Genomic DNA, 14,994 nt, shown 5'->3' with positions numbered 1-14,994 from the left:
TGTTCTGAAACCAGAATACTGCTATAGTATGAGTAAATTTTATTTTATAATTTTCTTGTAATGACAATACCGATTTTTTTCAATACATTTTTTATTCCATACTTAAGTTTTTTTTTTAATAAAAATATTCCCAAAGCTTCTGAATTATCAAAAATGCGTAATTGTTCAAAACGCAACAAAATATTATTCATCAAAACCAGAACAATCAAATCGTAGAATCAAATGTTTTTGTCCATCTAGCTTGTTCTGGGTGAATCACTGTGCGTCGTTAAGCTTTACGAGCCTCTCACCAGGAAGCGCTGCAATCGATGCCAAAATGCTTAGATATATGTACTTCAGTTTCCTTGTCTTAAGATGTCTGTCAATATCTGTAGTCTGTGGTAATATCTCTGCTCTGCTCTCTGCTACTGTCGCTACTATACCTCTAGTTATTATGTTGGCTAACTTCAGAACTACTGACAACTGACAATTATTGACATTGTGATGACCATATACTACAAATCGCTACAGATATCTTGTGATGACAACCATGGCAACTGGCGGCTAGCGGTCGTCAACTGAAAACTGTCATTTTTAAACTTTTGGTCAGGTCGCTAGATGTTAGATAGCAAAAGGCGTTCATGGTTCTAGTTGCTGGTTACTGCAGCGCCGGTTGCTCGTTGCTCGAGATCCAAAGTACCAAGGTGAGCACTTCCATTACTTTGGCGTATTATGCTACTATTATTTGTTTGTAACATATTCAGGAACAAATCTGTGTGCAATGGCGACTAAACTTATTTCCTATTTTCCGTCATGACATTTTTATCAATTATATTCATTGTATAAAATATTTTTTTTAAAACCCATGAATAGATGTTATTCAGGTTTTGTTTCTAATTGTATTCCCATTATACTGAACGAGTAAAGATAAGTGTGTGTATTAAAATAAAAGTCATTTTACATTGTTATTATGTATAAATAAAATCCAAATTATTCTATTTAATTGACATTCAAGCATTGTAAATATTTTTTAGGTTATTTTAAGCAATTCGAACAAACAGAAGAATATTCTACACCATCACTAATTCAATCCAAAATGAGCGACACGGGACAATCTGCATGTAAGATGGTTTCTAGTATGAAAAGCAACGAGGTAAGATAGAAACAAATTGAACTTACAACATACCTATAATTACTCTTATGATTTAGAGGATGGTTTAGATTATTTTCATCAAAATTGTCTAAAGCATTCAATCATTCTATTCTGCTGAAATTCATTGGATTAAATTAGTGGTTGTACTGTAAATTAATTGCATCAATTTCATATTAAATTCTTTAAAAAATTTAGGCATGAATTTTACAAACGCATTAATTGACCAATTGCTTTGACTTCACGTTGAATGAAAATTAGTAGAATTGATCCAACTTGAACAAAATAATTCATTTAAAAGACTGTTTGGTTATTTATGTAATGCAATTATGAAATTAATTTAATTTGTGGTCCTCCATTAGTCGATAAGTATCTACTACCGGGTGAGTCGTGGTTTTATGGAAGTGTCGAGAACTCTGGATCATAAGTCTGAGGTTTAGATCCCACTCTACCATTACTTGTCACCCATTTTCTAATAGTTGTATTTATGACTAACAGAAGATGGCCGTAAAATTGAAATATTTGGGTAAATTAAGAACACAAATTGATTGGTTGTTAAGAGGGAGCTCCTGCACCAGTTGAAGATAACAAGCAATAATCTTGATGCTCAATTTGTATATTATTACATGGTGAATAATATAATACAGAATTATTTAAATTTGTTGCAACAGAGAGTAAAAACATTTTTGAGAAGGGAATATGGAAGTCTAGGCATTTACAGGGCTTATGACCTGTCATTGGCTGGTTTAAGTAGCCACTTTACACACTGTAACATTCACCATTCTGCCTATGTTTGAACATCTACATTTCCTCAACTCTTCCACCTGTTGACTTTTATTTATTTAACTTTTTGTACATAATGTTATTTGTACATTGGCAGGCTTATTGCCAAATGCCAATTTCTTCCAACCAACCAATTATGACAGGTCGTAAGCCCCGTAAAAGCCTAGACTTCCATATTCCCTTCTCAAAAATGTGTTCCCTCTCTGTTGCAACAAATTTAGATATAAATATCTCCCTAGGGAGGAAATCCAGCCAGTCTGCAAGCATTTGGACATACTCAAAACATTATTAATACAGAATAGGTTATGAAATTAAGAATGATGCCAAGAACTGAATAAAACGGAATTATTGATTTATTGGTCCTTTATTCTTGACGTCTACAGCGAGAATGAAGTTGATTTACTCGAGAGCATTGCTCGGATTCGTCACCTGATTTCACTAGAAAGAGTTACATTTACATTTTTTTTTTTTTTTGCACCACAACAGGCCAGGAGGCCTAATTACAGTCGTGAATTACATCACAGAGCACCCAGGCTTGAGAAAAATCACATTTTATTTTTGTGTTCTCACCGGGAATCGAACCCGGAACCTTCTGTGCGTGAGTCAAGCGTCTTGAACACTACACCACGGAGGTCGCCACGAGTTGATCCTTTGGATCCTAGGTTAGTGCTCCCGTATAAAAACTGACCCGTGTGGAAAGTTATCTATGTCTACCTGTCATGCTGTAGCCATGTGGTCAACACTCCCACATATATATTTATATACATCAACCTATTCATACACATAGACGCGCCCTGACCCCTCAAAAATGATGACACTTAACTCATGCCCAAATGCTCAGTCAGGTATGACATAAGATTGACGTTTAAAATCGAAACCAAAATGCCTGCTTGTATTATGAAAGTGTGAAAAAACCGTTCGGATAAATATTGTAAAAGGGATGGTGTGGTAAGTATTTGTTTGAGTGATTAACATGGCTTAAAATAATATTCATATTTACATATAAGTATTATTTTTTGTAAATATCAAACTACATCTAGCGACACAATAGTGAAGTTTTTCTAACAGGGGTGCACTGGTAGGAATATGTTTTTAAAATATAACAAACATTCCCCAAAGTCTGGCAAAAGGGAAATAAATGGCTTGAAATTATAAGGAATTAAGGGAAAGAATCTGATTGGGATTTATAAAAACGTATATTGTTTGAAATCATTTAAATACAAACTTTTTTATTTAACCAAAAATAGGATACCCATTTTTGGTAGTATATGCATTCTCCCCGAATGCAGCTCTGGTATAAATAAACAAACTCTGGTCACTATGGGTATGTTTATGTTTACTCTATAGTATGTAGCATCTATTTGTATTAATAGGTCGATGCATATATATATATTCGTGATGCAACGGAAGCAGAAACAGATGTAAAAAGTCAATTTTAGCGGAGACGGATGCGGAAGTGTAAATACTATGAAAAAAAGTACATTTTTTAATGAAATTAATATTCATAATTAAGTAGTGGTACGTTATATTTTATGAAAAGTGGGTTGGCCGCTTTTACACCTAACAATCTGTTCCAGTGTTCTTCATATTATAAGACCAGCTCCGCTAAATAATTGCTCACTGGCGACGCTGCTGGGAGGAGCTAATAAATATTGGCGCACTAAGGGCAAAAGATTAGTATATTTGTATGAATTTAATTTCCACCACATAAGGGGATCCTCATGTAAAGGAAATTGTTTTTCTTTTTTGTGCTCCTGAAGTTGTGACTCTGTCTGCGAAAATAGATTGATATTCTCGTTATTTGTAATCGAGTCTTGCTGGTTTTCATTCGTACTTAACATGGATTCTAAAATTTGTAATGATGAATTCATCATTCATGATGACGTAGGTTAGACTTCATTCTCAATTTGAGTTCGGCACCTTTTGGGGGAAGGTATGCTGTCATTACAAGTGGAACTAGTGGACTCTCTGGATTCTCTGGTTCTGCTGATTGTCATATTTAATATTTTAGTCTCAACCTGCTCTGTAGTGATGCTGGTGAAAAAAATTGATTTGTATTGCGGATTTAAATACGTCGCAGTTGTGTATTTGTCGTCTTTGTTCAGTTCTCGAGTTCGATTCATCAGGTAATCTTCTTGCCAAGTTTTGGAATTGTTCTGAAATATCAGGTTTCATCTCTTCTTGATGTAATGTGGTTATAAGAACTTGAATCAAGGGTATGACTGATGAAATACTCACTTGAGAATTACTCAAATTTCTAGTAATTTCTTCAAAGGGTTTCATTAATTGCACAAATTTTAAAACATTCATCCAGTCTTCAGGGGAGATCCTTCGTTTTCATACTTATGACAACACGAGAGTTCCGGATTCAATTGCCATCGAGATCAAAATAATTTACGTAAATGTTTACTTTTATCGTAATTTTAAGCTTGATTGAGTTGTTGAGAAATGGAATGGCCTTTCCGAGAAAGTAATTGGTGTTAGTTTAGTTAATGTGTTCAAAAACCGCCTAGATGCACACATTATATTTTTTTTTATATATACGCCCAATGGGCATTTTTATCGACACATTTATACATAGAAAATTATTACAAAAAAAGTAGAAAGACTCAATAGTTTTTAGTAGACTTTGTGGGAGTAAAAGCGGGAGAGAGGTGTTTATAATTAAATTTGATTCAGTGATCGTTCGAAAGAAGACAACTTGTTGTCAAAGAAATCAAGACTGGTATGTTTGTTGGCAGACCTAAGAATTCTGGGGATAGGGGAATGAAAACCATAGTTAGTTCTATGGTTTAATAACCATGTACACTTGATGTACAGCATCAGCTTAATAGTTGCTAGTGTATTATTATTAATAATAATTATAAAATAATAACTACTTATCGTTGAAATAGGGTAATCAATTCGAGAGGAAAATACTTACCTTGAAAATGTTTCATTATTGTTAAGTGAATTGAATTTTACCAGACATAGTGGCTTGGGGCGATACGTGTAAAACAGGCCCGTACATGACGGACACAATCTACCATTTTAAGACTATTAATATTATATATGTAATTCACTACTGTTAGCTCTAAGTTCATTGTAATCACTTTCATTATTGAACTACTTACTCATTGTAAAATATTAGATTTGGTTTTTCACATTACTGATGACAGATTGAATTGTGATTGACAGCTATTTCACAGAGATGGAAAACCTCTTTCATAAGATAATTTATAAGTGTAGGCGTTTATAGGATTTATGACTTGTCTCTTGTAGCTATAAAATTTAATGTATAATACTTTTTATTGTTAATTCTCATTACAAAGTAACTATGAAATGTTGGTAAAATATAGTATAAAAAACTTGATCCAGCAATAAATTATTCTTTCACCTTTTGAGTGAAGAGGATATTTGACTACGGTCATGAGATTTCAGATTATTATAAATAAGATTACTTGAATAAATTCCACTGTAATATTTCAATATAATTCGATCATATTGCCTTTAAAAATAATAATCTTGATATATTTTCAGGGATTTAAGAAGACATCCGCTTTTTGTATGCAGACCTTAGTGACAGATCAAATATTTACCAAAGCCATGGATAGTTATATTTACCCCGCTGATTTTGGTATTAAACATTTTTGGTGCATGGATTGTGGAGACAAGTATGTAGCACTGTATCGTAATTGTTAATTGTTTTACGATCAAAATATGTTCAGTGTAAATTATACCTCGTTAATTTTTGTTTCAGGTTTATATTTAAGTCAAGTTACGATTTTCACATAAATCGCAGCAGTCTAAAAATTACCATTTTATGCAGAGTTTGCAAATCAAGTCTTACTTTTCAAAATAGATGTAAACTATTGTCTCACATACGCTCGCATGTTTATCAAATTACTGAATTCAATCTTTCTGACATTCAAATTTTTCCGCTGTATCAAAACACTTTTAATTTTGGTTCCTTAAAAGATGATCCTGAAATAACTTCAGTTGATGTTAAAAAATATTTGGAAATTCTACGCCGTAATTCAGACTGCCCTCCTGATTCTGAATCTCAAAATTCACCTATGGATTCCTTATTAGCAAAAATAGATTCATCATTTAATGAGGCCAACAAGTATTTGGATGATGTGTTTAATAATTTTTCTGAGACAGAAGATACTTTCAATGAGCAGAATATTGATGCCACTCTTTCCACCACAAATACAGGTCCTATAAACAATGAGCAGAGTTCTGAACTCAACAATATCCAAATTGATTATGAAGCACTTATCACTGATAAAGTGTTTTTGAAAACAAAACAAAATTATAGCTATGATTGTCAGATCTGTTTTCAAACATATGTGCAAAAGTTTGAGTGTGTACAAACTGATAGAAAATATCACTTTCAAGTATTAGATCCAAAAACAAAACATGTTTGCACTACCTGTCTCTTAGAATTACCTAATAAATGTGCTCGTATAGCTCATCAGAGGATTCACTTGCACGCAGCTCCTTTTATATGCCCCGAATGCGGAAATGTAAGTGCATCAATCTCAAACTTCTATGTACACTTGTCTTACACATGTTTTCATTTTGCAAAATGCATGACAACTAATTGCTTTGTTTCTCAATGTTCGACAGTCATGAAAAGTAATCTACTAAAAATTCATTATATCAAAAAACATACTAAAGTAATATTTAAGTGTGTCCAATGTCCTATAGCATGTTTTTCAGCTAAAGCTCTAGAAATACATATTTATAATGTTCATAATATCGATATTTTGTCTGGAGATACTTTTTATCAATGTATACCTTGTTGTCAAAGGCTTGTATCCGAAAAAAATATTACTCAACATTTTAAAGACCATCTAGTTAACTCAGAACCTCGAACTGTGTTTTGCTGCCCGGGATGCGGCGAAAGTTTTAAAATTTTGACTTATTTTAAGAAACACATTTTCAGATGCAAATTCTATATAAATTCAAAATACCGTAAAATATGTCCCTCCGACCTTTACTTTAACAACTGTCTTACCGATATATCTCAAATGATCAAAAAATCTTGCAAATCATGCGGAAAAGTTTTCATGCACAAAGTCAATAAATTACAAGAATATGTTCTTCCAATGAATTGTGCTTCCTGTATTAGTGAAGAACAAAACATGGATTCTTTGCCTGCTAATTATGATAAATTACCAGTTGTGGAAGAGAATGATATTATTCCTGTTGGAGAATTAAATTCAGATCAATCTCCTACACTATCAGAAAATAACAGAAACACAAATGTACAAAACCTCCAATCAGTATTCATGTTTATGCGGCTAGCAAACTCTGATGAGAACATTAATATTAGTAAAAATACTCGAGGTAAAATTACATCAAAAGTTTCAAGGAAAGTTGAAAGAAATAATCTAAAAGTTATTTTTAAATCGAGAAAAAAACAAAAAGTCTCGAAAAACAGCAGTGATAAAAATTGTGCAATGAATGCGGGAGTCATGATTCCAGAACCTTCAAGTAATGGTAACTACATATGTGCCAAGTGTTCATTTGAATCATTAGAAAAATCAGTGTTTCATCAACATATTGTTTTACACAGAGATATCTCTAGTACATATCAGTGTATGGAATGTGGTTTGTGTTTTGTTGTTAGAACTTCGTTGTCAAGCCATTTGTTAATTTCTCATGGAATAATAGATGCAGAAACATATATTTCAGAAAATAAATGCTATGACGAAACAGCTGCACAAGAGGAAGACAGCAAGAATAGGTCCTCTTCACCTGAGAGAGTAGTAAATGAAAATCAATGTTACATTTGTTTAGAACAGTTTGACAATACTATTGATCATGATAAACATTTTAGAGTTCATGGAATGGCATTTATAAAAAGACAAAAGCTGAAACCGGTTGAATTGTAACTCCGTACACAAGGAATGTGTGCAATTATAATCTTGTTCACCTCAATTTATCTTGAGATTAGATTTATCAGCAAACTAATTGGCAAAACACAAAATCCTGGTACGAAAACATTAAATGTACCATGGCGATGCACCAGAAGGTTAGGTTAAGGTTATCTAAATTTAAAGTTTTTTTTCGTTTGTATTATTATAGTAAAGTTAGTGCTCATATTATTGGCTGGTACATATCAATATACTTATAACGCAAGCTAAACCGCAGTAATGTCATTTTCAGACTATTTTCTTAATTAATTAATAAAAAGTGTAAACTATGTGTTTAACAGATTAACCATGTAATCCAAATAGATTAAACCCTTTAACCCACATTAAAAAAAAAAACTTATGTAGTGTACTCCTACCCTTGTAAACCTCCGGGGCTAATCTATGCCCCAACTGATATACGCAATAAACTTCAGCCTCAAATTTTTTATGTTGTATTTTATAAACTTGCTTGCAAATTTGCTTAGGAATTATCGCATATTTTATGCAAAAAAGACTGGGTTTAAATATAATATATATGATCTTGGAATGCTATGCTTATTGTAAGTTTTTGTTTCATAGTTTAGCTTTTTTTAAAAGGTATTTTTAATTTCTCCAAAGTGAAATTTTGTCTTTGCTAAAAAAACATTAGTTTCGGTGCAGAGGAATACAAGTTTCCATGTCATAAGTCAGTTTACACTAGGTCACCAAGACCTAGAAATACACCCATTTTCTATAAATAATTATTAGTATCAACACTTTTTTTCTCTTGATGAACCTATATTTTTAAACCTTGTCTAAGTTTTATCTCAAAGCGAAAAACGTGGTATAAATAGTTTACATTATTAATAAAAATGTAGCATGAATTTATGACTATAGACAAAAATGTCCCTAGTGAGTTAAATCCCAGATTTAGACATTCACAAAATTGTTGAATAATTTATTATGCTAATAAAGTGTTTAAATGTATTGTTGTTTTTACTTGACTGTTTATTTCCAACTTACTGACTAAAAATAACTACCCAATACCTGATCACCCCAATTTTTGTCAGATCATAGTAAATTTAATAAATAATTGTTTTTTACTCTTTGTGCTGCTGCAGATATCTTAATCAAACTTCTGAATACATTTTGCGGTATTGTACCTTTCAACAATCTAAGTTTAAATTTAATAAGGTACTAATTCACTTCAAGAGATCGGACCACAGAGGAACATGCAGCGAGCATTTGCAGCACAGGAGGGTCAGGCGAGATTAAGATAAAGTACTTTGGAAAAAGTGGTGTATGCCAGTGTTTCTCAACCTTTTTGTGAGCAAAAAAATCTAGCGGCACCATTAAAACTTTAATTATATTGTACAGTAGTACGAGTACGTATGTCTGCAATTTCAATGACAACGTATATAATTTTCTTTCTATTGCACCATATTATCAATTGAGAAATCAAGTGCAAGGTAGGAGCGGACTGTCATCAGCAGGGCCTATAAATCTTGCTGCTGATAGCATGCTTAAAATGGAATTTAATCTGCATAAGATGTCAATGGTGATTAAAATTTGAACATTTTGACAAATTATAAAAAAATAAACAAGCACAGCATTCTTGCTGAAATTATTGTTTTGTTGTGTATTGGACCTTGCCCTTGCTTGCAACTGCAACCCCCTAAGGCTTTACAACCCCCCTGTTATGTGCTATATAGCACATTTTCCAAACGTTGGGTTTTAACAAAATAGTGTTTTTTTTTAAATTTGTAAGATTTTTATTTACAATCCAATAAGATAATAACAATAACCTTGCATGATTAAAAAAAAAACAGTTTTTAAAACTTATTTATTTACGACTATTATGGCACAAAGTAAAAAAAACCTTATTGAATAAAAGTTGTAGGAAGTTTATTTTTTGGTTAATGGCACTCGATAATCACAAAATTAATTTATCAGTATTTTAAAAATAGTACTCTATCAATAATCATGGCACTTCGTATCACTAATACATCAGATCTTGTATAATAAATCTATGTAATTTCTTAAAACAATATTTCACTAAGTAAACTTATTATTTTCTATTTGAAATACATCTAATAATTACTTAAAAGATCATTTATTTCTTAAATATATTATAGAATACAAAGACTTGTGTAATATTTTGAGAAAGAATTCCCCAAATCCATTATTAGGTTAAAACATAGGCAAAATATATGTAAGTATACGTTTTCATAGGTATAATGTACTTAAACTTTATTAGAACAATCTCTTGGTTTTACTGGTTAGATGTTTATCTCACCGAGATATTTAATTTTATGCTTATACATACATAATATATATATTTAATATGTCGGTTCTTTCTAGACACAAAACATATTTTACATTTCACAAATATATTTTTTTCAAATAAGAATAATGGCAAATAAGATAAAAAAATTATAATAGTTTATAAAATCACATTTTAAAATGTGGCAAAAATCTAAAAGGGATAGTATTAAAAAATATACAGAACATAATATGTATATCATAATGATACGCATAATAGTATATGGTCAAGAAAACTATATAATAAAACTAAAAAATTTAATTTTTTTAACAAAAAAAATAGTTTCTTTTTACTAGCTTGAATTCATAACACTTAACATAATTTTTACTTAAAGAGAAATATAATATTTAACTAAAAAAAAATATGACAGGTTAGTTGTCCGTGATAATAAAGAAAACTCGCTGGCTGTACACCTATTTATTTATAAATTTGAATAAACCACTAAAATTTTGAGTTATGCGTTGCCCAGTTTCAAGGTTAGGTAGTATGTAGAATGATAGGACATCATCAGGACTTTAACTAACTTAGAATTACTTGCGATGCTATTTATATTATAAAATATTGTAAGAAAGAAACGGAAGAATGAAATAAGGAGAGAGAAAGATGATAATATGAATCATAATGGGAATATTTTAAAAAGAGGACTAGAAGTTAAATTCTTTTATTTTTTACAGTTTTAACATTTCAAATTTTCTTATTTTTACTAAAACTAAAATCCCACCAAGCCACTTTCTGTAGCTTGTTGGTGAAATTGATTATTTATTATGGGGAGATTTTGGTTACTGGGTTTACTTATTTCTAATCTTTCTAGATTGTCTAAACGAATATCATTTTCAATAATTTGTAAAATTTCTACAACTGTTTCTCGATTAAAATTTTGGTCTTTGGATATAAGACGATTTGCAAATTCTGAGAAGTTATTATTGTTGAGACATCTTATACATTCTTTGATTCTAATTTTTAATTTATATGAAGTTTTACCAATATAGAAATTCGAGCAATTTAAACAATTTTAATTTATAATTTCCCAAATGATTTAATTTTTCATCCTTATCTTTACAATTTGATTAGATTTTACCTATGTTATTATTAGTATGAAATGCTCGTCAAATGTTGTTAGGTAAAATATGAGTGATATTATTACCAAACGAGTTGATGCATAAGATTTTACGTAAATTATCATTGTTATAGAAATAATTTTTAGAACAATATAAATATTTACTTCTATAGTTTATTTTGAATATTATTAATTAAATCTGATTCACAACCATTATCGAAATCGACGTCTAGCTCAAAAGTTTAGTGGTTTTTACAAATGTATAAATAAATAAGCGTAAAATATCATACTATAAAGTGAAAAATGTTTTTGATATTAAAATTTGTAGGTAACTTTTTTTTTAAATCTTAAATATTATTAGAAATGCCATCCTCAAGTTTTTTTTCTTCTTTGTCAATTATAAACTCTGCAGTAAATGACTGGTTAATAAATTGTAGCAATTTCGATTCGTAATCTTCTCGCAATAAATAATTAACTATTTCTGGCCTCGGTATGAATTCCATTGGGTCTGCAAATTTGCTGTATATATTTTTGTTTTCCAGCATTGTTTCATCAGTAGGATACACAAGAAGATAGCTCGCAACACATTTACACGATTCACCTATTCTATTCATCTTGTCATAAGCTATCTGTAGATAGTTATACTGGTCAGCTAATAACTCCTTGCCTTTTAAACCATTCATCATTTTTAGTTTATTCGCACACTGCTGCTTGCATTTGAGACAGTAAGTAAAATGGTTGGAAACTGACGAAGTAAAATCAGGCAACCATCCTTGGTCAAATGACCCTTCGCATAATGCTCTGCACCGTTGTTCAGAAGCAAAGTAAGCCTTGAGAGATTCTTCCATGTAAACTATTACACTTTCCCAATCTCCATTACTGTACGCATTCATGCCGTGCAAATATAGGGGCAAAAACTCTTCTGCTTCAAAATTTGTTATTTCCGCCGCATCTACTTCAGGCAAAGTTAAATAATATTCCAAATTTGATCTCATAGTTTTATCATCTGGATTTTGAACTAAGTAAGTAAATGCCGCAGAAGCTGCTTTTTGTAGAAGGTTTTTGTGGAAATAACAAATATGCAAATACGAATACGGAGCCAACTTTTCCATTAGTTCTATGGATGATGTATCCAAGGGGAAATTAAACACAACATTTGGATAACGTTTCCTCTTACATTTAAGAAAACAAAGTGTTTTTTTTATCATTCTTTCATAATAATGCAAATCATCAATGTCTTTTTGAACAATTGCTTTAAACGGTTCATTCTGACATTTTATTCTACAATCTGCTATTGCTGTATGTGCCAATTTGTACACGTGAAGGGAGGTCTCCATATTATCCATGCAATCCTGCCATCTCTCATCTAAATATGCCATAATTCCATCCTGGTAATATTCTTCATAACTTTTTTTGATACACTCAATTCCTTGAAAACTTAAACAAAGCGCAATAAAACAGACACAAATTGACCACATTATAAGTAAATATTAAATATGGTATAAAATGAAGTTAAGCTTTAAAATATCTATTAAAATTAAAACTATAAACCATTGACTAAAAAATAAGGCAGAATTTGTTATCTGCTGTGGCAATATTTTTTTGGGTCACTGAAGATTAAGACTGGATTACAAATACAAACTACATAAAATGGCGCAGATTTATATGTATTTAAGGGGTATGATGTAAGATTAAATCAGGTCAAATGTCGTTATAATTTATATGTCTTCACCGTTTTGACCACAAATTATACTTTCGTCTTGACTTTTGACTTTTAATTTTGACCGGTTCTGACGTTTCCAAGATCAGAGATTATACCACAGACTACAGATATCTTGATAAAGATATCTGTAGTCTGTGGTGTAGCCAGAGTTGCCAGACTCGATCAAGCGAAAAAAGGTAGATTCAGAAAAATACATCGGTAGATTCGGGTGAGGGTGGGAAGGAGGGCGAAAATAAAATGGACATTTGTTCAAAATTTAAGCGCCGTTTCGCTTAAAGCCATTGCTTTAAATAGTCAAAAACGCTTGATAAATGAACAATTGAAAACCAAAAGGACTATAATATGTGAATCACCAAAACACATTGATTCTGGCTTGCAAAACTGGCCCAGAATACAGGTAAATCTTGTTTTATTACTTTGAGGTTATGTGGATATTTTAATTTCTATTTCAACAATACTGTATTTTGTGTAACCATACAAACTCTTAGAGGGTTTAAGGGAAAAATATTAATGAAATCACACTAAGTTACCTATGCATGATTTTTTTATGAACAAAGATACATCGGTTGAATGTATTTTCATAAAATATATTCAATGATATTTATTCCCCCATTTTGTGGAAATACACGTATTGTGTATTGTAAGCCTGTCAAGGACTCGGTATAAATAGTTTTTTTTTGCAGGTAGATGCGTTTTGCAGCATAGAGGTCCTGACATTGATGGGTCTTCTCTGTCTCTCTATCTCCTGATCATTTTTACAATCATCAGTCACACTTTGTTGTCAAACAAAATTGCCAAACAAAGAAATAATTAATATTTCAAAGTTCTTTAAATGAAAAATCTGCTAATTGCTAAAGTATTAAGAAAATTACTTAAAACAATGATTCAACTCAATTTAAATAGATAATTAACTGGAGAAAAACCATTTTTATATAAAAAGTGATCCCCTTTCATTTCTCCTCAAAAGATAAACATTTTTCAATAATGTCATGAAATTCTATGGTCGTGATTTATCATACCACAATATTATATATTTAAAAATAACCAGTGAGGCTCGCAACCCATCAACTCCCGTGGGGGCGCACAGAGGTGGAAAACGCAAGAATGCAGAGTTGCGACATGGAATATAAGGGGACGCATGGGTGAGAAAATGAACGAATCGTGTGATGTGATGAGGAACAACTGTTTAGATATATTATGCATTACGGAAAGTTGGAAAAGGGGAAGCGGTTCGATGGAACACGGTGACGCCCTGGTTCTCTGGTCTGGGGTCCCAGATACAGTCAGAGCCTGCCAGGGTGTTGCCGCGTTTCTGTCTCCCAGAATGATAGTGTATGAAAGAGTATGTCTTTATAAGTTCTAGACTTATGTTTGTCAGTTTCAAGATTGGATTGACAAGAATTATTTGAATAATAGGGTATGCGCCTGTGAATTCTGACTGCAAATCTGAGAAAGATAAATTTTGGACAAGTGTGATGAATGTAGTGAATGGTAAAAAGATAGTGAGAGAGTAACACTTGCGGGAGATTTAAATGGGTGGGTGGGAACTCAGAGAGACGGGATGGAGTCGGCCCTAGGTATGTTCGGGGATGGAAACAATAAATTATTATAATATGAATTCGTTTTATTTGTATTTAAATTTTGTTCTATGGAGAAAAAAAAACGAGGAAATTTATAGAAATCGGTAGAATTTCAATAGAATTCGGTAGATCGGTAAATTGCTCGATCGCAGAAAAATCGGTAGTACTGGCAACGCTGGGTGTAGCTATAGATGTGACGCTAAAAAACACACGTGGCCATCTCCACCGTTCGTCTGAGTAAATCAACTATTTTTCTTTGAGAGATTAATATAACCACGGAGTTCCCGTAGTGCTATTCTATAAATGTACTTTGATTAAAAAATACGATTTCTATAGTGAGTTATAGTCACAATTCGTTAAAAAACTCGGAAATTGAATTTTAATTTTGGAGATGTCCATGTTTGTTTTGCACTGTCTGGATCTGGCCAGTTTTTAAATAAATCTCATTAGAGATGGACTGTTTTGTCTTGCAATCTATCATGTATGTCTCTCCAAATACCAACAGGGATGTGCTAAG

At 31.7% G+C, this 14,994-nt stretch overlaps 2 protein-coding genes across 2 annotated transcripts; one reads left to right on the top strand and one right to left on the bottom strand.

Moving 5' to 3' along the window:
• Positions 1 to 346: 346 nt before the first annotated feature.
• On the top strand, positions 347 to 8,781 carry LOC148277315 (zinc finger protein 532-like). The gene is made up of 4 exons (XM_088233043.1): positions 347 to 683; positions 1,014 to 1,132; positions 5,432 to 5,565; positions 5,652 to 8,781. The coding sequence occupies exons 2-4, from the start codon at positions 1,076 to 1,078 to the stop codon at positions 7,792 to 7,794; spliced, it is 2,334 nt and encodes a 777-aa protein (XP_088089169.1). The 5' UTR covers positions 347 to 683; positions 1,014 to 1,075; the 3' UTR covers positions 7,795 to 8,781.
• Positions 8,782 to 10,806: 2,025 nt separating this feature from the next.
• Positions 10,807 to 13,014, bottom strand: LOC148277314 (cartilage-associated protein-like). Its single transcript, XM_088233044.1, has one exon. The coding sequence runs from the start codon at positions 12,650 to 12,652 to the stop codon at positions 11,522 to 11,524; it is 1,131 nt and encodes a 376-aa protein (XP_088089170.1). The 5' UTR covers positions 12,653 to 13,014; the 3' UTR covers positions 10,807 to 11,521.
• Between the last annotated feature and the right edge of the window lie 1,980 nt (positions 13,015 to 14,994).

This window comes from Micrasema longulum, unplaced genomic scaffold (genome assembly GCF_059751315.1).
Source record: "Micrasema longulum isolate JH-2025_06_02 unplaced genomic scaffold, ASM5975131v1 h1tg001051l, whole genome shotgun sequence".
Lineage (NCBI taxonomy): Eukaryota > Metazoa > Arthropoda > Insecta > Trichoptera > Brachycentridae > Micrasema > Micrasema longulum.
Note: the sequence above shows the minus strand (reverse complement) of the source record. Positions and strands in the feature narration are given on the sequence as shown.